At 41.9% G+C, this 20,247-nt stretch overlaps 1 protein-coding gene across 6 annotated transcripts in view; it reads right to left on the bottom strand.

Annotated features, from left to right (window-relative positions):
- CYFIP2 (cytoplasmic FMR1 interacting protein 2) overlaps window positions 1-20,247 on the bottom strand; it is a 129,336-nt gene that overhangs the window by 52,153 nt on the left and 56,936 nt on the right. For all 6 annotated transcript variants that reach the window (XM_029217319.1, XM_029217322.1, XM_029217320.1 and 3 more), the window contains 5 exons: window positions 19,711-19,867; window positions 19,094-19,190; window positions 15,846-15,922; window positions 13,030-13,138; window positions 5,633-5,752 (listed from right to left, as the gene is read on the bottom strand). In XM_029217319.1, coding sequence (XP_029073152.1) covers window positions 5,633-5,752; window positions 13,030-13,138; window positions 15,846-15,922; window positions 19,094-19,190; window positions 19,711-19,867 — 560 coding nt within the window. The remainder of the gene's footprint in view (window positions 1-5,632; window positions 5,753-13,029; window positions 13,139-15,845; window positions 15,923-19,093; window positions 19,191-19,710; window positions 19,868-20,247) is intronic.

The following is a 20,247-nucleotide window of genomic DNA, read 5'->3' as shown; positions in this document are numbered from 1 at the left end:
AGCACAGTCCTGTGCAGAAAGCATCTCTGTGATGCTCTAGGACACTCCTATACTGTAGTGGTTAAGGCTTCTTTTGAGATGGGTATGACTGCCCCTGTTTCATAGAGGGGAAAACCGAGGCTCAGAGGATGAAGCAACTCGCTCTGGGTCATAGAGTGAATACAGAACAGGGCTTAGGATGTGATCCCAGGTCTTGTGACTCCAAGTCACATGTGTTTGGCCCCTGTGACACAGCTGCCTGGAATAAAGAAGCAATGACTAAGAAAGCCCTTTGAAAAGTAAAGATGGCTTTACAACATAAAAGCTAAAAGAACGTCGGCAAAGGCAGTTCCCCAGAGTGTGGCCAGGAGGTGGGATGGTCAGAGGGCCAGCTGTAAGAGCTGGGCCTTGGAGCCCAGTTGTCTACAGTCATAGGAGGTGGCCTCACACCAGAGATTCAATTTTATTTTCATCAGCCACAAGAACCCTCTGACTCTGGTTGGGGTCCAGAGTGTGGTAGGCCCAGACCACGCTTCCAATCTTGGAGCTTCGTCTCTCTGAAACTCAGATTCTGTGGCTGTAAATCGGGGGCAAAATACTGTATCAAAGCAACCTTAACTGGCTGCAGGTAAGTGAGACAAGCAGGGGGAGGAGGGAGCCCCGGGCTGAGCTGTCCGTGGCAAATTGGAGAGCCACTGCCAGATAAAGGTGGAGCGGCTACTTCACGCCATCTGATGATTTGTTACTATGTCGGAATGGGGCTTAGTGATGGCAGATCTTGCCAACTCTTGAAAGAAGGCCAAAATCTGGATTGCAATTCTGGAATGGTAGCTTGAAGAATAAGTTTCCAGTCACTGTGCACCTTGAAGTAAATGAAGGGTGGAAATACAGAATCAGCTGTCTGCTTCCATCTCTTGGGGCCTAGCTAGCTGGACGGCATTTTTGTTCCTATTCACTTAGGGTGGGTAAGTAAGTAAGTAAAAGTAAGTAAGTAAATAAATAAATAAATGCAATGAACGTGCATGATTTTATTTCTAAGATCACTGAGTCCCTTAGCACATGGAGGTGCCCTGTTACCGTGAAGAGAGCTACAAGATGAGAAACTGGGATTGAACAATTTCTGTTCCAATGTTCTGTGATTTTAACGGTCTCACAGATGGGCATTAGAGACTGAAGGAGAGAGTGCTCAACTCCGCTGATATGAGGGTGCTGGAAATGTAGGTCCACTTCTTCCGCCATGTCCCAGGAGTTTTTATTATGTAATGCAAACTGTGTTTTGCATCAGCCGTGTACTTCCGGCCTTTCAATCAGAAGAGGGCACTTGCCTGAGGGATGCAGGGCTCAGTGCATCAAGGCACAGAGGTTTAGAAGGCCACAGGGGTGGTCCAGGTGCCTTCTGAGAGGATGTCAGCTCTCTATACTAAAGCCTGTTTACTGGGGGGCAACACAGAGAAGCAGCACTGGGGAAACAAAACACCCAAACAGGCAACTTCTGTGAAGTAGTGGAAAGGGCTTTTCCACGGGAACCGGAAAACTTGAGTGTCAGCCACACTTGGCCGTTAAACCAGCTCTGTGGTCCAGGCGGGCCAGGAGAATAGGGGTCTCAAACTCAGGCACAGCAAGGCCTGGTAGGTCATCCCATGAAGGAATCGTGCCACAGGGCCTGCGGCAAACCCAGGAAAGCCCAGCCCAGCCGATGGGAAAGTCTAGTCATTTCTAGGCAATTGCTGCTATCTGGGAAGGCTGGTCTGAGGTTGCCAGAGCTTCTGCAGTTTTATTCGAATTCTTCCAAGTGTTAAGTGTTGCCTCCAAATTTCAAATATGCTTCACAGCCTAAACAAAACACAGCCTGCAGGCTGCCAGCTCTCAACTTTGGCACCAGATCCCTCCGAGAATCTACTTGCTCAGCTGCGTATGGTTAGGGCCACCGACCGATGAAATCTCTGCAACCCTCCCAACTGGGCATCAAGCCACCCCCTCCCCTATCTCAGGACGGAGCTTCTAAGGTGGAGGGAAGGGCTGAGGGGAGCATATCCCTTGCTTTGTTTCTCAGAAGAGGCAGAAGGCTTCTCAGCCAAGGCAGTGGGGGCCTCCTGACCCTACAGGAGAGAGCATCCTTGGGCTCTCCTCTTCATGGGCTTCATGGGAAGTGGCTACTCTCCTGGAGGATGTTGCCCTCACCTGACAAACACAGGCTTTCACTGTTTGTTTTGATTTTGTTCACAGCTAAAAGAACATTCAGTGCCTTTCAAGGGCTGGGAAGAGGCCATAGATACCCACACACAACCCAAAACCAGTTTTTCCATAAGATATGCTCATTCATTACTGGAAAACTAGAAGATACAGATAAACAAAGAAGATAAAAACAAAAATCCCACCTCTTGGAGATAAGCACTGCTAACATTTGGCAAAGAAAAATATTTCTTAAAGTAGATCTCCCAGAAGAACTTGTGCTATACCATAGTCTCTCAAAGTCAGTGACCCAGTACTTTGGTGGGCAGTTGGGTCAAGTTCTCTTGGAAATGCTTCTGAGAATCTACCCTGAGAGCACCTCATTTGTAGGTCAAAATTTCTATGTTCCTCTCTTTTTTCATAAGCTATTTTCATTAAGGGCAAGGAACTATGCAAAGCTGTTTCCTGGCAGTATCTCATTTCACCCTTTCGACAAGTCTATGAGGTGGATTCTAATATTTCCTCCACTGTACTACAGGCTTGCAGTGTAAGATAAGCAACTCACCCAAGATCACCTAGCTAGTTAAGTGGCGGGGCCAGGACTGGGACCCCAAGGTCTTTCTGATGCTAGAGTCCTAGTTCTTAGTCCCTTTTTCTTTCTTTCTTTCTTCTTTTATTTATTTTAAACTTATTTATTTTTTTGGCTGCATTGGGTCTTTGTTGCTGTGCGGGCATTTTCTAGTTGGGGTGAGTGCGGGGGCTACATTTTGCTGTGGTGCACAGGCTTCTCATTGCGGTGGCTTCTCTTGTTGCGGTGGCTTCTCTTGTTACTAGGCATGTGGGCTTCAGTAGTTGCGGTGCACAGGCTTAGTTGCTCTGTGGCATGTGGGATCTTCCTGGAACAGGGATCGAACCCATGTCCCCTGCATTGGCAGGCAGATTCTTAACCACTGCACCACCAGGGAAGTCCCAGTCCCTTTTTAAAAAACCACCTTGTCCATTAAAAAAAAAAAAACCCTTTTTATTTTGAAATAATTTCTGACTTACAGAAAAGCTGTGAAAACTGCAGACTTCCTGCATATTCCTGACCCAGTTTCTCCAATGTTAACCTCTTACATAAGTTACCTAAAGTAGGAAACTAACATTGGTACAATTCTATGAACTAAATGACAGACCTTATTCAAATTTCACCATTTTTTTTTTCCATTTTAGGGTTCAATCCAGAATCCCACATTGCACTGAGTTGTCATGTCTCCTTAGCCTTTTCCAATCTCTAACAGATTTCAGTATCTCTTTGTCTTTTATGATCTGGATGCTTTTGAAAAGCATTGTTCTTTTTTTTTTTTTTTTGCAGTATGTGGGCCTCTCACTGTTGTGGCCTCTCCCGTCGCGGAGCACAGGCTCTGGACGCGCAGGCTCAGCGGCCATGGCTCACGGGCCTAGCCGCTCCGCGGCATGTGGGATCTTCCCGGACCGGGGCACAAACCTGTGTCCCCTGCATCGGCAGGCAGACTCTCAACCACTGCGCCACCAGGGAAGCCCGGCAGGCAGATTCTTACGCACTGCGTCACCAAGGAAGCCCGCGTTGTTCATTTTTGAATGCCATGTGATTTGGGTTTATCTGATATATTCTCATGATTGGATTGAGATTATGCATTTTGCATTATGCATACATATCAGGGGATACATGAATATACCTTATTTCTGGTGATATTAACCTTTCATGCTTGGTTAAGATGGTGTCTGCTATGAATGGATAAAGAAGAGGTGGCACATATATACAATGGAATATTACTCAGCCATAAAAAGAAACGAAATTGAGTTATTTGTAGTGAGGTGGATGGACCTTGAGTCTGTCATACAGAGTGAAGTAAGTCAGAAAGAGAAAAACAAATACCGTATGCTAACACATATATATGGAATCTAAAAAAAAAAGAAAAAAGATTCTGAAGAACCTAGGGGCAGAAGAAGAATAAAGACACAGACGTAGAGAGTGGACTTAAGGACACGGGGAGGGGGAGGGGTAAGCTGGGACGAAGTGAGAGAGTGGCATGGACATATATACACTACCAAATGTAAAATAGATAGCTAGTGGGAAGCAGCCGCATAGCATAGGGAGATCAGCTCGGTGCTTTGTGACCACCTAGAGGGGTGGGATAGGGAGGGTGGGAGGGAGACGCAAGAGGGAGGGGATATAGGGATATATGTATATGTATAGCTGATTCACTTTGTTATACAGCAGAAACTAACACAACATTGTAAAGCAATTTACTCCAATAAAGATGTTAAAAAAAAGAGAAAACATAAATATAACAAGTATTCTGCAAAAAAAAAAAAAAAGATGGTGTCTGCTAGATTTCCCCATTGTAAAATTAGTATTCTTCCCTTTGCAATTAATAAATACCTTAAAGGAGATAATTCGACACTATGTAAGAATGCTTTTTCTTCTCTAAGTATTTTTAAAATTTTTGAGTAATTTGAGTAATTTTAAAACTTTGGTGAAATACAGATAACATAAAATTTACCATTTTAACCCTTTTTAAATTAGGGTTAGATACATTCATATTGTTGTGCCACCATCACTACCATCCACCTCCAGAACTTCTTATCTCCCCAACTGAACCTCTGTACCCATTAAGCACTAACTCCCTATTCCTTGGCAAACACCACTGTACTTTCTGTCTCTATAAACCTCACTATTCTAGAAACCTCATAATAAGAAGAATCATAAAATACTCTTCGCAAAGTTCTGCCCGCTAATTTTAGCATCTGTTATTGGATCCTGCCTGCAACCATTACTACTGTGGTGTTCTAATGGTGATTTTCTACTTCTCTCATTCCTTCTACTCATCTGCTTTTGAAGCGTTAAAAGCTTCCTTTGATTCACCGAAAGATTGATCAATCAAGTTATTCTAATTCTTGGAAAGAATTAGCAGAGAGTAGTTCAAATTGCTGACTAATAAAAGAAGGTAGCAGGCCTGTCCCATGCTTGTGCATCAGGAATAACTATATAATTTGCACGTCCCAGCACAAAATGAAAATGTGGGGACCCTTGTTAGAAAATGATTAAGAATTCCAAGATGGTGACAGCAGAGCATTAAACCTGTGAAGAGCCTCTGTGGGCTCTATACTACTGCACACCCACGAAGCTGACGCTGCTGTGTAACCTTCCCTGGTTTGTTAGGACCACCCAGCTACTTTACAGAGCTGTAGGATCCTAAAGGACAAGCAGCTGTGCCCCAGGGCTGGCCATTTCTCGAGATCTCAAGACGCCCCCTCCACTCCCATTCTCTAGGCAACCAGGAAGGTAAGATTATTCTTATTCTTTTTAAATCTTTTTTTTTTTCCCGTCTCATTCAGATGAGAAAGAGACCCATTGCTTCTCTGTAACTAGCTCAGTACCGGGCTAACAACAACCCCCAATGAGGCTTCTAGTCTGAGGAGTCCCAGAGCAGAACTCACAAGGGCCCCCATCTCTTACCACGATGGAGGTCAGGTCCTCACTCTCAAAGCGGCTGATGGCCTGGTCCAAGGATTTATACATGGCGGCAGAGATGCGCTGGGTAATGAGTCTGTTCAAGTCAATTGATCTACCCAACAGCTGCATAGAAGAGAGAGAGACAGAGGGAGAGATACAAGGTTACTTATGGTTTGTTTACACAGGCACATGACAACTAAATGCAATGCATTGATAGGAAATTGTATTAAAATTATAAACAACATGGCCGGGACAAATAGGGACTCTATGAAGAAAATAGTATTATTAAATTTCCTGAGTATGATAATTCTATTTGGATGATGAAAGAATGTCCTTGTTCTTAGGAGATACACACTGAGGTATCAGCGGTAAAGTGTCATATGTCTCCAACTTACTCTCAACTGGCTAAGAAAAAAGTATGTATATTAAAATATATATTTTATTATAGTGGGTTAGCCAAAAAGTTCATTTGGTATTTTTCCATAGGATGTTACAAACATTTTGGTCAACCTAATATTTATATATAAATATGTTTTTTAAATTATATATACTATAAACATATATTTAAACTACACTTACTATATTTATGAGAGAGAAAAAACACATATATGAGAAAAAGAAAGTGAATCAAATGTGGTTAAAACATGAATAATCATGAATCTGGCTACAAAGTATATCTGTTTGTTTACTGTGTTATTCTTTGATAAACACAGATGTCAAAATCCTGAACAAAATACCAGCAAACAGAATCCAACAGCACATTAAAAGGCTCATACACCATGATCAACTGGGATTTATCTCAGGGATGCAAGGATTCTTCAATATACGCAAATCAATGTGATATACCTCATTAACAAATTAAGGAATAAAAAACATATGATCACCTCAATAGATGCAGAAAAAGCTTTTGACAAAATTCAACACCCATTTATGTTAAAAACTCTCCAGAATATGGGCATAGAGGGAACGTACCTCAACATAATAAAGACCATATATGACAAACCCACAGCAAGCATCATACTCAATGGTGAAAAACTGAAAGCATTTCCACTAAGATCAGGAACAAGACAAGGATGTCCACTCTCACCACTCTTATTCAATAGAGTTTTGAGCAGTCAGAGAAGAAAAAGAAACAAAAGTAATCCAAATTGGAAAAGAAGAAGTAAAACTGTCACTGTTTGCCAATGACATGATACTATACACAGAAAATCCTAAAGATGCCACCAGAAAACTACTAGTGCTTATCAACGAATTTGGTAAGGTTGCAGGATACAAAATGAATGCACAGAAATCTCTGGCATTCCTATAGACCAACAATGAAAAATCAGAAAGAGAAATTAAGGAAACATTCCCATTTACTACTGCAACAAAAAGAGTAAAATACCTAGGAATAAACCTGCCTCAGGAGGCGAAAGACATGTACTCAGAAAACTATAAAACAGTGATGAAACAAATCAAAGATGACATAAACAGATGGAGAAATATACCATGTTCTTGGATTGGAAGAATCAATATGGTGAAAATGATTAGACTACCCAAAGCAATCTACAGATTCAATGCAATCCCTATCAAACTACCACTGGCATTTTTCACAGAATTAGAACAAAAAATTTTACAATTGATATGGAAACACAAAAGACCCCAAATAGCCAAAGAAATCTTGAGAAAGAAAAACGGAGTTAGAGGAATCAGGCTCCCCAACTTCAAACGGTACCACAAAGCTACAGTAATCAAGACAGTATGGTACTGGTACAAAAACAGAAAATTAGATCAATGCTACAAGATAGAATGCCCAGAGATAAACCCATGCACATAGCGGCACCTAATTTACAACAAAGGAGGCAAGAACATACAATGGAGAAAAGACAGCCTCTTCAGTAAGTGGTGCTGGGCCACCAAACCAGCTTTACAACAAACGCTAAAGGAACTTCTCTAGGCAGAAAACACAAGAGAAGGAAAAACACCTACAATAAAAAACCCAAAACAGTTAAGAAAATGGTAATAGGAGCATACATATCGATAATATCCTTAAATGTAAATGGATTAAATGCTCCAACCAAAAGACATAGACTGGCTGAATGGATACAAAAACAAGACCCATATATATGCTGTCTACAAGAGACCCACTTCAGACCTAGGGACACATAGAGACTAAAAGTGAGGGGATGGAAACAGATATTCCAAGCAAATGGAAATCAAAAGAAAGCTGGAGAAGCAATTCTCATATCTGACAAAACAGACTTTAAAATAAAGACTATTACAAGAGACAAAGAAGGACACTACATAATGATCAAGGGATCAATCCAAGAAGAAGGTATAACAATTGTAAATATTTATGCACCCAACATAGGAGCACCTCAATACAGAAGGCAAATGCTAACAGTCATAAAAGGGGAAATCGACAGTAACACAATCATAGTAGGGGACGTTAACACCCCACTTTCACCAATGGGCAGGTCATCCAAAATGAAAATAAATAAGGAAACACAAGCTTTAAATGATACATTAAACAAGATGGACTTAATAGGTATTTAAAGGACATTCCATCCAAAACAACAGAATACACTTTCTTCTCAAGTGCTCATGGGACATTCTCCAGGATAAATTGTATCCTGGGTGACAAATCAAGCCTTGGTAAATTTAAGAAAACTGAAATCATATCAAGTATCTCTTCCGACCACAATGCTATGAGACTAAATATCAATTACAGGAAAAAATCTGTGGAAAAATACAAACACATGGAGGCTAAACAATACACTACTAAATAACCAAGAGATCACAGAAGAAATCAAAGAGGAAATCAAAAAATACATAGAAACAAATGACAATGAAAACATGATGACCCAAAACCAATGGGATGCAACAAAAGCAGTTCTAAGAGGGAAGTTTATAGCAATACAATCCTACCTCAATAAACAGGAAACATCTCAAATAAACAACCTAACCTTACACCTAAAGCAATTAGGGAAAGAAGAACAAAAAACCCCCAGTTAGCAGAAGGAAAGAGATCATAAAGATCAGATCAGAAATAAATGAAAAAGAAATGAAGGAAACAATAGCTAAGATCAATAAAACTAAAAGCTGGTTCTTTGAGAAGATAAACAAAATTGATAAACCAATAGCCAGACTCATCAAGAAAAAAAGGGAGAAGATTCAGATCAATAGAATCAGAAATGAAAAGGAAGTAACAACTGACACTGCAGAAATACAAAGGATCCTGAGGGATTACCACAAGCAACTATATGCCAATAAAATGGACAATCTGGAAAAAATGGACAAATTCTTAGAAAAGCACAACCTCCTGAGACTGAATCAGGAATAAACAGGAAATATAAACAGACCAATCACAAGCACTGAAGTTGAAACTGTGATTAAAAATCTTCCAAAAACAAATGCCCAGGACCAGATGGATTCACAGGTGAATTCCATCAAACGTTTAGAGAAGAGCTAACACCTATCCTTCTCAAACTCTTCCAAAATATAGCAGAGGGAGGAACACTCCCAAACTCATTCTACGAGGCCACCATCACCCTGATACCAAAAGCAGACAAAGATGTCACAAAAAAAGAAAACTACAGACCAATATCACTGATGAACATAGATACAAAGATCCTCAACAAAATACTAGCAAACAAAATCCAAAGCACATTAAAAGGAACATACACCATGATCAAGTGGGGTTTATCCCAGGAATGCAAGGATTCTTCAATATACGCAAATCAGTCAATGTGATAAACCATATTAACAAACTGAAGGATAAAAACCATATGATCATCTCAATAGATGCAAAAAAAGCTTTCAACAAAATTCAACACCCATTTATGATAAAAACCCTCCAGAAAGTAGCCATAGAGGGAACTTACCTCAACACAATAAAGGCCATATATGACAAACCCACAGCCAACATCATTCTCAATGGTGAAAAACTGAAACCATTTCCACTAAGATCAGGAATAAGACAAGGTTGCCCACTTTCAACACTACTATTCAACATAGTTTTGGAAGTTTTAGCAATCAGAGAAGAAAAGAAATAAAAGGAATCCAAATCGGAAAAGAAGAAGTAAAACTGTCACTGTTTGCAGATGACATGATACCATACTTAGAGAATCCCAAAGATGCTACCAGAAAACTACTAGAGCTAATCAATGAATTTGGTAAAGTTGCAGGATACAAAATTAATGCTCAGAAATCTCTTGCATTCCTATACACTGATGATGAAAAATCAGAAAAAGAAATAAGGAAACACTCCCATTTACCATTGCAACTAAAAACAAAATACCTAGGAATAAACCTACCTAAGGGGACAAAAAACCTGTATGCAGAAAACTATAAGACACTGATTAAAGAAATTAAAGATGTTACAAACAGATGGAGAGATATACCATGTTCTTCAATTGGAAGAATCAACATTGTGAAAATCACTGTATACCCAAAGCAATCTACAGATTCAATGCAATACCTATCAAATTACCACTGGCATTTTTCACAGAACTAGAACAAAAAATTTCACAATTTGTATGGAAACACAAAAGACCCTGAATAGCCAAATCAATCTTGAGAAAGAAAAACAGAGCTGGAGGAATCAGGCTCCCTGACTTCAGACTATACTACAAAGCTACAGTAATCAAGACAGTATGGGACTGGCACAAAAACAGAAGTATAGATCAATGGAACAGGATAGAAAGCCCAGAGATAAACCCACACACATATGGTCACGTTATCTTTGATACAGAAGGTGAGAATATACAATGGAGAAAAGACAGCCTCTTCAATAAGTGGTGCTGGGAAAACTGGACAGCTACATGTAAAAGAATGAAATTAGAACACACACTAACACCATACACAAAAATAAACTCAAAATGGCTTAAAGGCCTTGGTGTAAGGCCAGACACTATAAAACTCTCCGAGGAAAACATAGGCAGAACACTAGATGACATACATCACAGCAAGATCCTTTTTGACCCACCTCCTAGAGAAATGGAAATAAAAATAAACAAATGGGACCTAATGAAACTTAAAAAGCTTTTGCACAGCAAAGGAAACCATAAACAAGACAAAAAGACAACCCTCAGAATGGGAGAAAATATTTGCAAACGAAGCAACTGAGAAAGGAATAATCTCTCAAATATACAGGCAGCTCATGCAGCTCAATATCAAAAAAACAAACAACCCAATCCAAAAATGGGCAGAAGACCTAAATAGACATTTCTCCAAAGAAGATATACAGATTGCCAACAAATACATGAAAGGATGCTCAACATCACTAATCATTAGAGAAATGCAAGTCAAAACTACAATGAGGTATCACTTCACGCAGGTCAGAATGGCCGTTATTAAAAAATCCAGAACCAATAAATGCTGGCAAGAGTGTGGTGAAAAGGGAACCCTCCTGCACAGTTGGTGGGAATGTATACTGATACAACCACTATGGGAAACAGTATGGTGGTTCCTTAAAAAACTAAAAATAGAACTGCCATATGACCCAGCAATCCCACTACTGGGCATATACCCGGGAAAACCATAATTTAAATAGAGACATGTACCACGATGTTCATGGCAGCACTATTTACAATAGCCAGGACATGGAACCAACCTAAATGTCTATTGACAGATGAATGGATAAAGAAGATGTGGCACATATATACAATGTAATATTACTCAGCCATAAAAAGAAACGAAATTGAGTTATTTGTAGTGAGGTGGATGGACCTAGAGTCTGTCGTACAGAGTGAAGTAAGTCAGAAAGAGAAAAACAAATACTGTATGCTAACACATTTATATGGAATCAAAAAAAAAAAAGGTACTGATGAACTTACTTGCAGGGCAGGAATAAAGAGGTAGACACAGAAAATGGACTTGAGGACATGGGGTGGGAGGGCGAAGCTGGGGCGAAGTGAGAGTAGCATGGACATATACACACTACTGAATGTAATACAGTTGGCTGGTGGGAAGCAGCAGCACAGCACAGAGAGGTCGGCTCGGTGCTTTGCGATGACCTAGAGGGGTGGGATAGGGAGGGTGGGAGGGAGGGGATATGGGGACATGTGTATGCATATGGCTGATCCGCTTTGTTGTGCAACAGGAACTAACACAGTATTGTGAAGCAATTATACTCCAATAAAGATCTATTAAAAAAAAAAAGTTGAGGAAAAATACGATGCATTCAGACTGTAGGAAGAGGCTCAGGACACACTCTGGTACCCCATGCATTGCTGACATCCTGAATCTACCTTTGAAGTTCTTCCTGTATCCGTCCTGTGCCCCAGTTCAGAGTCACCAGGGAGTAGCAGTCCCCCCAGCAAGGGCCTACCGTGTACCTTTATGGGGATGAATTTAAAAGCATGAGGACAAAGGCTGACTACAGGCTGGAAAATATAGCTTAGGATAATTTCCACTGGGGTACACGTGGGCATTACTGCAGATGCTACATAGATAGCAATGAACATTTATTGAGTACCTGTTGTGTGTACTGCACTTTGCTAGGTGCCCAAGGATTATTCTCAACTATTTTAGTTTTTCTGCTTCCCTTTGGGGAGAGATTTTCCACCAACTGACTAAGGCTCCTTATAGCACACACAGAGCCCTCAGGATTAATGTCCTGTGACTAATTCTAGCTGCACTGGTAACTGATAGCTGTAATCTTCTGAGAGGCTGAAGGAAAAACTCTCTTTGAGCCCTTACTGTTGGCAGAGGTGAAAATGTTTTTTTCCTCTTATGATTCTCCATTTCTTAGGTTTCTCAGAGCAATGGGAATATCCAGGGCTTCCAGGGTAAATCCTGTCCTGTTTATCCAGGGCATCTTCTCAGTCTCAGCCCTGCTTCCCTTCACCCAAGTCTTCTCCACAAACACTTGAACCACAGGATAAGCACACAGAGGTCACAGCATGAAGGCCATTTCAACACTGGGTGGCTGACAGCAGGGCTTAGGAGTAGGATGCAAGGTCTGCTGGAGCATCTCTTATTTTTGCCTGCCAGGCTCACGTGAACATCTTTAAGCAGGGATATGTTTCTAGTTCCTGGCAGAATTTCCTCTACATCTGGGGTCAAATGTTAACAGAGACTAACTCCATAAAAAGAAACCATAATGGGCCCTGTTCAGGGGTAGATTTACCCATTTCTGAACATTAGTCTCGACTGAAGGAGGTGGGCTGCAGCTTATGATGGGAGGACAAAGGTGGCCGCTACTCATCAGAGGTGAATGGCAGCTGGGCTGAGAAGCTAGAACTTGAACCAAAGGAAGCCCAATGCCTCTTGACTGTAAGATTCTGAGGGGGTGTTACATCCATGGTCAGCAGCCCACGCGGGGCAATACCCAGGGAAGATGGTAAGCAGTCCAGATTTCCAATCTCTAGGCTAACGTCAGTTCCTCTCTCCTGCCCATTCCACCTCTGTCACCATACCTGGACGTGTCTCTGCTTCAACAGCGTTTCGTAGCGGTTGGATGGTGGGTATGGAATGATGACTCCGTAATTCTTACATTCAGCCCTAAAACGTTTATCCAACAGGACACTGGAAGGGATAAAAGTGAAATAAGGCCAGTAAACATGACGGTGAATGGTGATCAATCACCCAGCCATGTGTATTTTAAACCACAGGATCTACTCATGAAGTGCTTTCTTATATATTTTAAATATTTTTTTTCTGATCTAGAGCAAAGTTCTTCTAATTTTTTTCAGCCCAAAAAGCTCAACATGTGAAATAGAATTTCTGCGTTAAAGGCAGGCGACACAGAAGTTGAGACGCTTTCTTGCTTTTATTCATTCACCATAAAAGCAATTGAGTCCCTGCTTAGTATATCCCAGGAAACATTCTAGGTACTGGGGATACAAAGTTCTTGTCCTTATGGAGCTTACGTTCTAGTAAAGAGAGACTGATAATAAATAAATAGGCAGAGGAATAAAATAATTTCAGATAACAGTAAATACCTGCATGGTATTTACTATTCACCAGGCATACACGTACATGCAGAGAGTCATTTTTAATCTCACAACAATCCTATGAATTAGATGTTCTATTATGATCTTTTACACTGAGCCATGGATTGCAGAGTAATAAGTGCTCTGAAAATAATAAAACAGGATCATTTTGTGTTAGGAGGTCAGGGAAAGCCTCTCTAAAGAGGTTCTGTTGGACAGAGACCTAAATGCTAAAAATGGAAAGATCTGGGGGAAGAATCTTTCAGGCATGATTAGCTTGGTACGTTGAGAAAAAGGAAAAATGGGGCAGGTGTGCTGGAGAGTATGGTGCAAAAATGAATTTATAAAGTTAGTCTAGGGGCCAGACCATGTGGGACGATATAAGCCACAGTAAGGAGGTTAGATGTTTTCTAGATGTAATTGAAGCCACGGAAAGTTTTTAAGCAGGAAAGTGACATCATCTAAATCTACACTGTCCAATACATCAGCCACCCACCAGGTGAGTCTACTAAGCACCTGAAATGTGGCGGGTCCAAGCTGAGATGTGCTATTAGTATAAAATACACACTAGATGTTGAAGACTTAGGAAAAAAACATTGAAAGCTATTTCCTTAATAACTTTTTATTGGTTACATGTTGAAATTATAATATTTTAGATATAATGGATTATATAAAATATAGTATTAAATTAATTTTTAAAATATGGCTACTAAAACGTTTACAATTACATCTGTGACCCAACATTTGTGATTGCATTATATTTCTGATGGACAGCAATGATCTAGATCACTCTGTCCCTCCTGTGCTCTCTGACTCTCCCAACTTCTCGCAATCTCCCCCAACTTCCCGTATCTTTGACAAACCACTAATCTTATAAGGAGGGATACAGATTAAGATTCCTATTTCAGATAAGGATATTTTGTAAATTAAATATATAGAAGACCCAGGGTTTGACAAGTCTGAGTTTGTTTACACAGACAATGGACCAGCATATTTGAAAATTATCTTACAGAAGCTGGAAGCCCACTCATTGTTAGAACCCCATGCAATTCAATCCAGACACTTGTGAAGTGACTCCTTTGTGAAAGGCTGTGTTCTCTGTGCTTTCCCTGAAACCCTATGCATATGCTTTCTATAGTTTACATCCTTAAGAGCCATTCACTTCATTTAATGCACATTCTGTGTTAACAGACACTTGTGCATCTGTATACCACCTCCTGTCTGAACTCCATCAGAACAACTCAAGTTGTTGAAAGCAAAACAAAGCAAATTTTTATTGTAGGGAAAAAAAGTAACAATCCTTGAAACTACTGGTTGGTACATTGGGATTTCCAATAAAAAGGGAAATATCTCTATCTCTATCTATCTATCTATCTACCTATGTAGGCAGGGTTTTTTTGACCAGTACTATTATGGGTTCCTCGAACCCAGGAATTCTCAGGGGTCTAAATCAACCCATACTGACAATACCAATGAGCCTGTAAAACTTGGCATATGCCCAGACCTCTCCTCTTCCTTGGCCTTCTGTCTGGCCTTCATACTCCCATTCTTGCTCACCTCCAATCCGTTCTCTACAGTTTAATGTTTTTAAAAGATCAAACTTCTAAAAATAAAAATCAAACTGGGTCACTGTCATACTGTGGAAACTATCCCATGGTGTTCCACTCCTAGGACAAATGCCTACAAGGCCGCAAGACCTGGGCCCTGCCTACCTGCCCAGCTTTACCATGCAGCCTGCCCACTCTGTGGTCCGTGAATGAGACATTTACGTGTACTAATTCACATTAATCCTCTCAACAGCCCTACAAAGTAGAAGTAGGCATGCTCTTCATCTTATGCTTCTGCCACAGGGACTCTGCACAAGTAGTTTGTTTTGCCTGCAATTTCTAGCCCTACTCTTCACCCAGTTTTACTTAATCAAGTCCTATCAACTTCAGATGTGAACTCAAAGGTTACTTTCTCGGGACAGCCCTTCCAGTTACCCATCCCAAAGACTAGTTCAGGTTTAACTGTCATATATTCCCATTAGCTTGTCCTTCGTAGGAACCTCCCTTGACACTGTGCATTCAGTAGTTTTTATTAATGTCTGTTTTCCTCACTAGACTGTAAGCTCCATGAGATCTAGCACCACATCTGCCTATTTTCCTTTCTCCTACATTCTAGCACTGAATCCAGGCCCACGGAATCACTCAGATTTCCTTAGGTCCTAAAGGAGAAGGGAGGTTTTGCAACAGAGAACCTTGCCTTCCAGGTGGCAATCTTAGGAAGCTTTACTGCACATAGCCCTGGGGCTCTCATACCTGCCAGCCATTGCTTTGTAGTAAGCAAAGATCTGGTCCGCCAGCTTGTAGACAAACTGATCAAAACACAGGTTCACCTGGTGAAGAAGAAGCAGGAAATGTCAATGGTGTCTGTCCGGCTTTATTAGAGAAATTTCAGCAACTGAAGGGTGCAGTGGTGCAGGACTGCCTGAAGTGTGAGGTGAAGCAAGATGCTTTGCAGGAAAAAAAAAAAGAAGATTCTGTGGCCAACTAAGTTTGAGAAGTCTGGTCTCTTGCTCTCAAGGTCCTCAACCAGGCACAAAGAAAGCAAAATTCAAAAAGCTGTTGAGGAACCACTGTCCCCACTGGTCCCCTCCTGGCTGTTACAAGGTGCCTGCCCAGGGGGACGCCAGATAGGGCTTCACATCCTGTAATTATACGTATCAGTCCCCTCATCTCTCCCAATAGAATTTCTTGTCTTTTCCTTTTATTTTACTTTACCTTGCTTTGCAAATGAAGAAGTTGATGGTCATTAAAAATTTAAAAACCTTTTTAAAACCAGTTTGCTTAAAAATCTTTGGTTTTTAATGAATAAGAGACCGTCTTGCCTTTTCAGTGTTTCATCACGTCAGTGGCAGAATGTGATGCTGAGGTGAGAAGAAAGTTCACAGCAGACATAGAGGATCGAAAGCAAATCCTCCAATGATGGCAAGAGCAGGGAACGGCCAAAGGTGGGGCGTTAAAGAGATGGGCTCTGATAGTAGCAGGGTAACAGTATAAATTCAAAGGAAATAGACTGTATTTAGGTGATTAATCTTCAATCCTTTTTGCACCAAACTCCCAGTTCCATAAGGTTAACTCTTTATTCAAAGAGCTTTCATATCTTTTATTTTACACACTAAATGTTATTCTGAACATAAAAACACAGTGCTGTGTGCAGTATTGTCCTCACATGCACGTAACCAAGGCCTCTGCCCTGGAGTCTGAGCTTCAAGGATCCCTAAGGGGGCCTCCTTCAGGCAAAGGACCCGTAGGATCCAGGGTGGGGTGCCCAACTCATGCCCCCCTTCTATACCCAGCTTTGAATATTCTTGCCCAAAGAGCCCAAGTCCCTTCCAGGCCCTGTGTGTTCTTTTCCCTGGGCTCCTCCCTGAGAGAGCACTGTACTGCAGGTGTGTGTACCCCTAGGGCCTGGGGTTGGCCAAGGGGCACAGGAGGGAGACAAAGCTTGGGTATCCACACATAGGCCCTTCCTGGTTCAGAACAGAGTCTGAAGATGGGAAGAGAAAGGGGGGCAGGCCATGAGCTCGGGGTCTCAATCTATACTTCTGCTCCATGGCCTCCAGTGTTATCCAGGGCTTATCTGTGTGCTTTCTTTACTTTTTTTTTTTTTTTTGCGGTACGCGGGCCTCTCACTGCTGTGGCCTCTCCCGTTGCAGAGCACAGGCTGCGGACGCGCAGGCTCAGCGGCCATGGCTCACGGGCCCAGCCGCTCCGCGGCACGTGGGATCCTCCCGGACCGGGGCGTGAACCCGTGTCCCCTGCATCGGCAGGCGGACTCTCAACCACTGCGCCACCAGGGAAGCCCCTACATTTATTTTTAAAATGTCACTTGGACATATGACACTCTAGAATTTTTGTTTTCAACCTGTTGGAGAACATGACTACCTAAAATCTTATTGGAAAATGGACCTGTCCAAGCTGTGATGCAACCAATTAACTTGTCTACTGGAATCTTCCTTTCCAAGTTTGTGTACTGCTCAGGAGACAAACAGGATAGACTTGCATTGGGGTCCATCAAGGTTTTCAACTCCCATAGCAACTGGAAGATTTAGAAATAAAGCAGCATCTGTACTAGATTTTCTTTGAAATACATAAACTTTCAAACGAATTTGGTGGTAATGCTTGTCCTAAGACACTTACATCTTTCCTTTATAAATAAGAATGCCTTATATTTGTGTGAAAATTGGCCTCATTCTACGTTTATATAATCCCATGTACTTAGGTGGAGCAGAGACTCTCATTCCAATTTCCAGATGACACAATTGAGATATTTCATAGTCCTTAGCACTGCTGATCCCGTTTCTGGTCCTTGCTGGCCCGTGGTAGGACTGCACTTCCTCGCTCCTCTTTGAAAGGAGGCACTGCCATGAGACTTGCTTTGACCAATGACATGTGTCACTTCCAGGTGGAAGCTTTAAGTATCAGAGTATGATTCACCCTGACACATCCCCCTGCCATGGCAACTAGTGAATATCCCAGATGGGTCCCAGATTAAAGACTACATAGAACAGAGCCTCCCGCCAACATGCAATGGAGAAATGAACCTTTGGTCCCAAGCTACTAAGAATGTGTGATTGTCTGTAACTGCAGCATATCCCAGCCTTTCCTGACGATTTCAGAAATAAAGCCCTTGAGCGACCATTCAACAGCTTCATAGGTGAGAGGATGGCTATTTCCATGCTACCAGTACTAGAATGAGACTCTATAAGCTGTGTGATGTGGAGGTAATGATACTTGAACACTCTAAGATTTATTATCTGTAAAATAGACAGTAGCATACACTTCTTAAATTACTGTAAAGACTATTTAAAATGTCCATAAAGTGCTTAGTACTATACCTGGCAAATGGTAAACATATAATAATTGATAGGTAGCACTACTGTTATTATTATTAGCCAATTAATCCAACTGTAAAAGACCCATTAGAAATTCATTTTACCCATACAGTTCTCAAGTTTGCCATCCCTGAACATCTGAAAAAGAAAGACTAACATCCTGTTCTAGGTCCCTTCTGATGATAATGATGTTTATAAAGGTCAGTGTCCAAAGCAAGTCACTGATCTCCCATGCTATGGTCTGAATGTTTGTGTCCCCCCAAAATTCATGTGTTGAAATCCTAACCCCCAAAGGTGATGGAATTAGGAGGTGGGGCCTTTGGGAGGTGATGAGGTCACGAGGATGGAGCCTTTATGAATGGGGTCAGTGCTCTTATAAAAGAGACCCAGAGAGCTCCCTGGCCCCGTCCACCATATAAGGACATGGCAAGAAGTCTGGGACCCAGAAGAGGGCCCTCCCCTGACCAGGTTGGCACCCTGATCTCAGACTTCTAGCCTCCAGAACTGTGAGAAATACATTCCTGTTGTTTATAGGCCCCGCAGTCTGTGGTATTTCATTACAGCAGCCCAAATGGACTAAGACACCCCACTCTGTGCCCAGCTAGAGACCTGAGAAGTCCAGGCTCTTGGAACACGATTATAAGAACAAAGGGAGAAGCAATGACTTGCCTCAGCTTCGATCTCATCGTACAGGAACTGCTTTTTAAACTTAGTCAGAGCATAGTAGGCGCTGTCGTTGTACAGATCCAAAGGGTAGAGGACGTATCTGAAGAGGGAAAAACAACGGCCAGGAGCTCACTAATGATCTCTCTTAAGGCAGGCAGATTTAAACTTGCTTAGGAAATATGAACAGCTGGGTGAACAAATTCAGAGTTAGGAAAAAGAGACCCTTTCAGGGTCTAGGATGTTTCCAGCCTCCACTTAGGAATGACTTACTTTACTGTCTGCCCACAGAAAGCAAAGTCCATGATGTTAATAAATGCAAGGCCTGAAAAAAATTAGTCTGGGACTAAAAGAAATCTGGTGGCCGTTAAGGCCATTAGCTTCCCTATCCCCAGAGATGATAATTTTCCCAGCGTGGCTGTTATGAACCTAGGAAGGACAGCTGGGCTGGTAGGTTTCTGAACTTTTCTGCAAGGCTGAGTCACATCTGGTGGTGATTTGATCCTGGGTGGGGCACACTGCCTCATCTGGAAAGTTCTGGAAAGAACAGGGCTCGCTGGCTGGCAAACTGCCCTCTACCTGCACCTCGGGAACCTCCTTGCTGGCCCAACCCTGCCTCTTACTCCATCATAGAAGGTTCTTTGGTTTCCAGGATATGGTCTGTTAGAATCCAGGGCATGGACATCTCAATAGGGAACTGGATTCGCCGGCCCATGGTTAACTCCAGGAAGAATTCTCGGAACCAGAGCTGGGAGAGGTCGCAACACTGCTGCAGGGCTTCTGGAAGCATAAGGGAGACAGCCTTGGGTTACACATCAGAAGCACCCGAAGATCTTAGTTCTTACTGGGTTTTTTTAAACTTTTATTCTTCTTTCATTGTGTTAGGTTCAGAGCAGGTACTGACGAAAACGACTCGATCAGTAGACCCTGCTCTCCTGTACCTGAAGGCCAGCCTAACGTCTATTTAGAAGACAGTGTTTGGGGAATTCCCTGGTGGTCCAGTGGTTAGGATCCCATGCTTTCATTGCCAAGGGCGTGGGTTCAATCCCTGGTCAGAGAACTAAGATCCCGCAAGCTGTGCAGTGTGGCCAAAAAAAAAAAAAAAAAAAGAAGACAATGTTTGTTCACCCAGCAGAGAGAGAGAGAGAGAGAGAGAGAGA

The sequence above is a fragment of the Monodon monoceros genome, unplaced genomic scaffold (assembly GCF_005190385.1).
Source record: "Monodon monoceros isolate NGI ecotype Baffin Bay Population unplaced genomic scaffold, NGI_Narwhal_1 Super_Scaffold_12, whole genome shotgun sequence".
NCBI classification, from domain to species: Eukaryota; Metazoa; Chordata; class Mammalia; order Artiodactyla; family Monodontidae; genus Monodon; species Monodon monoceros.
The sequence above is the reverse complement of the archived record's forward strand: the minus strand, read 5'-3'. Positions and strand labels throughout refer to the sequence as shown.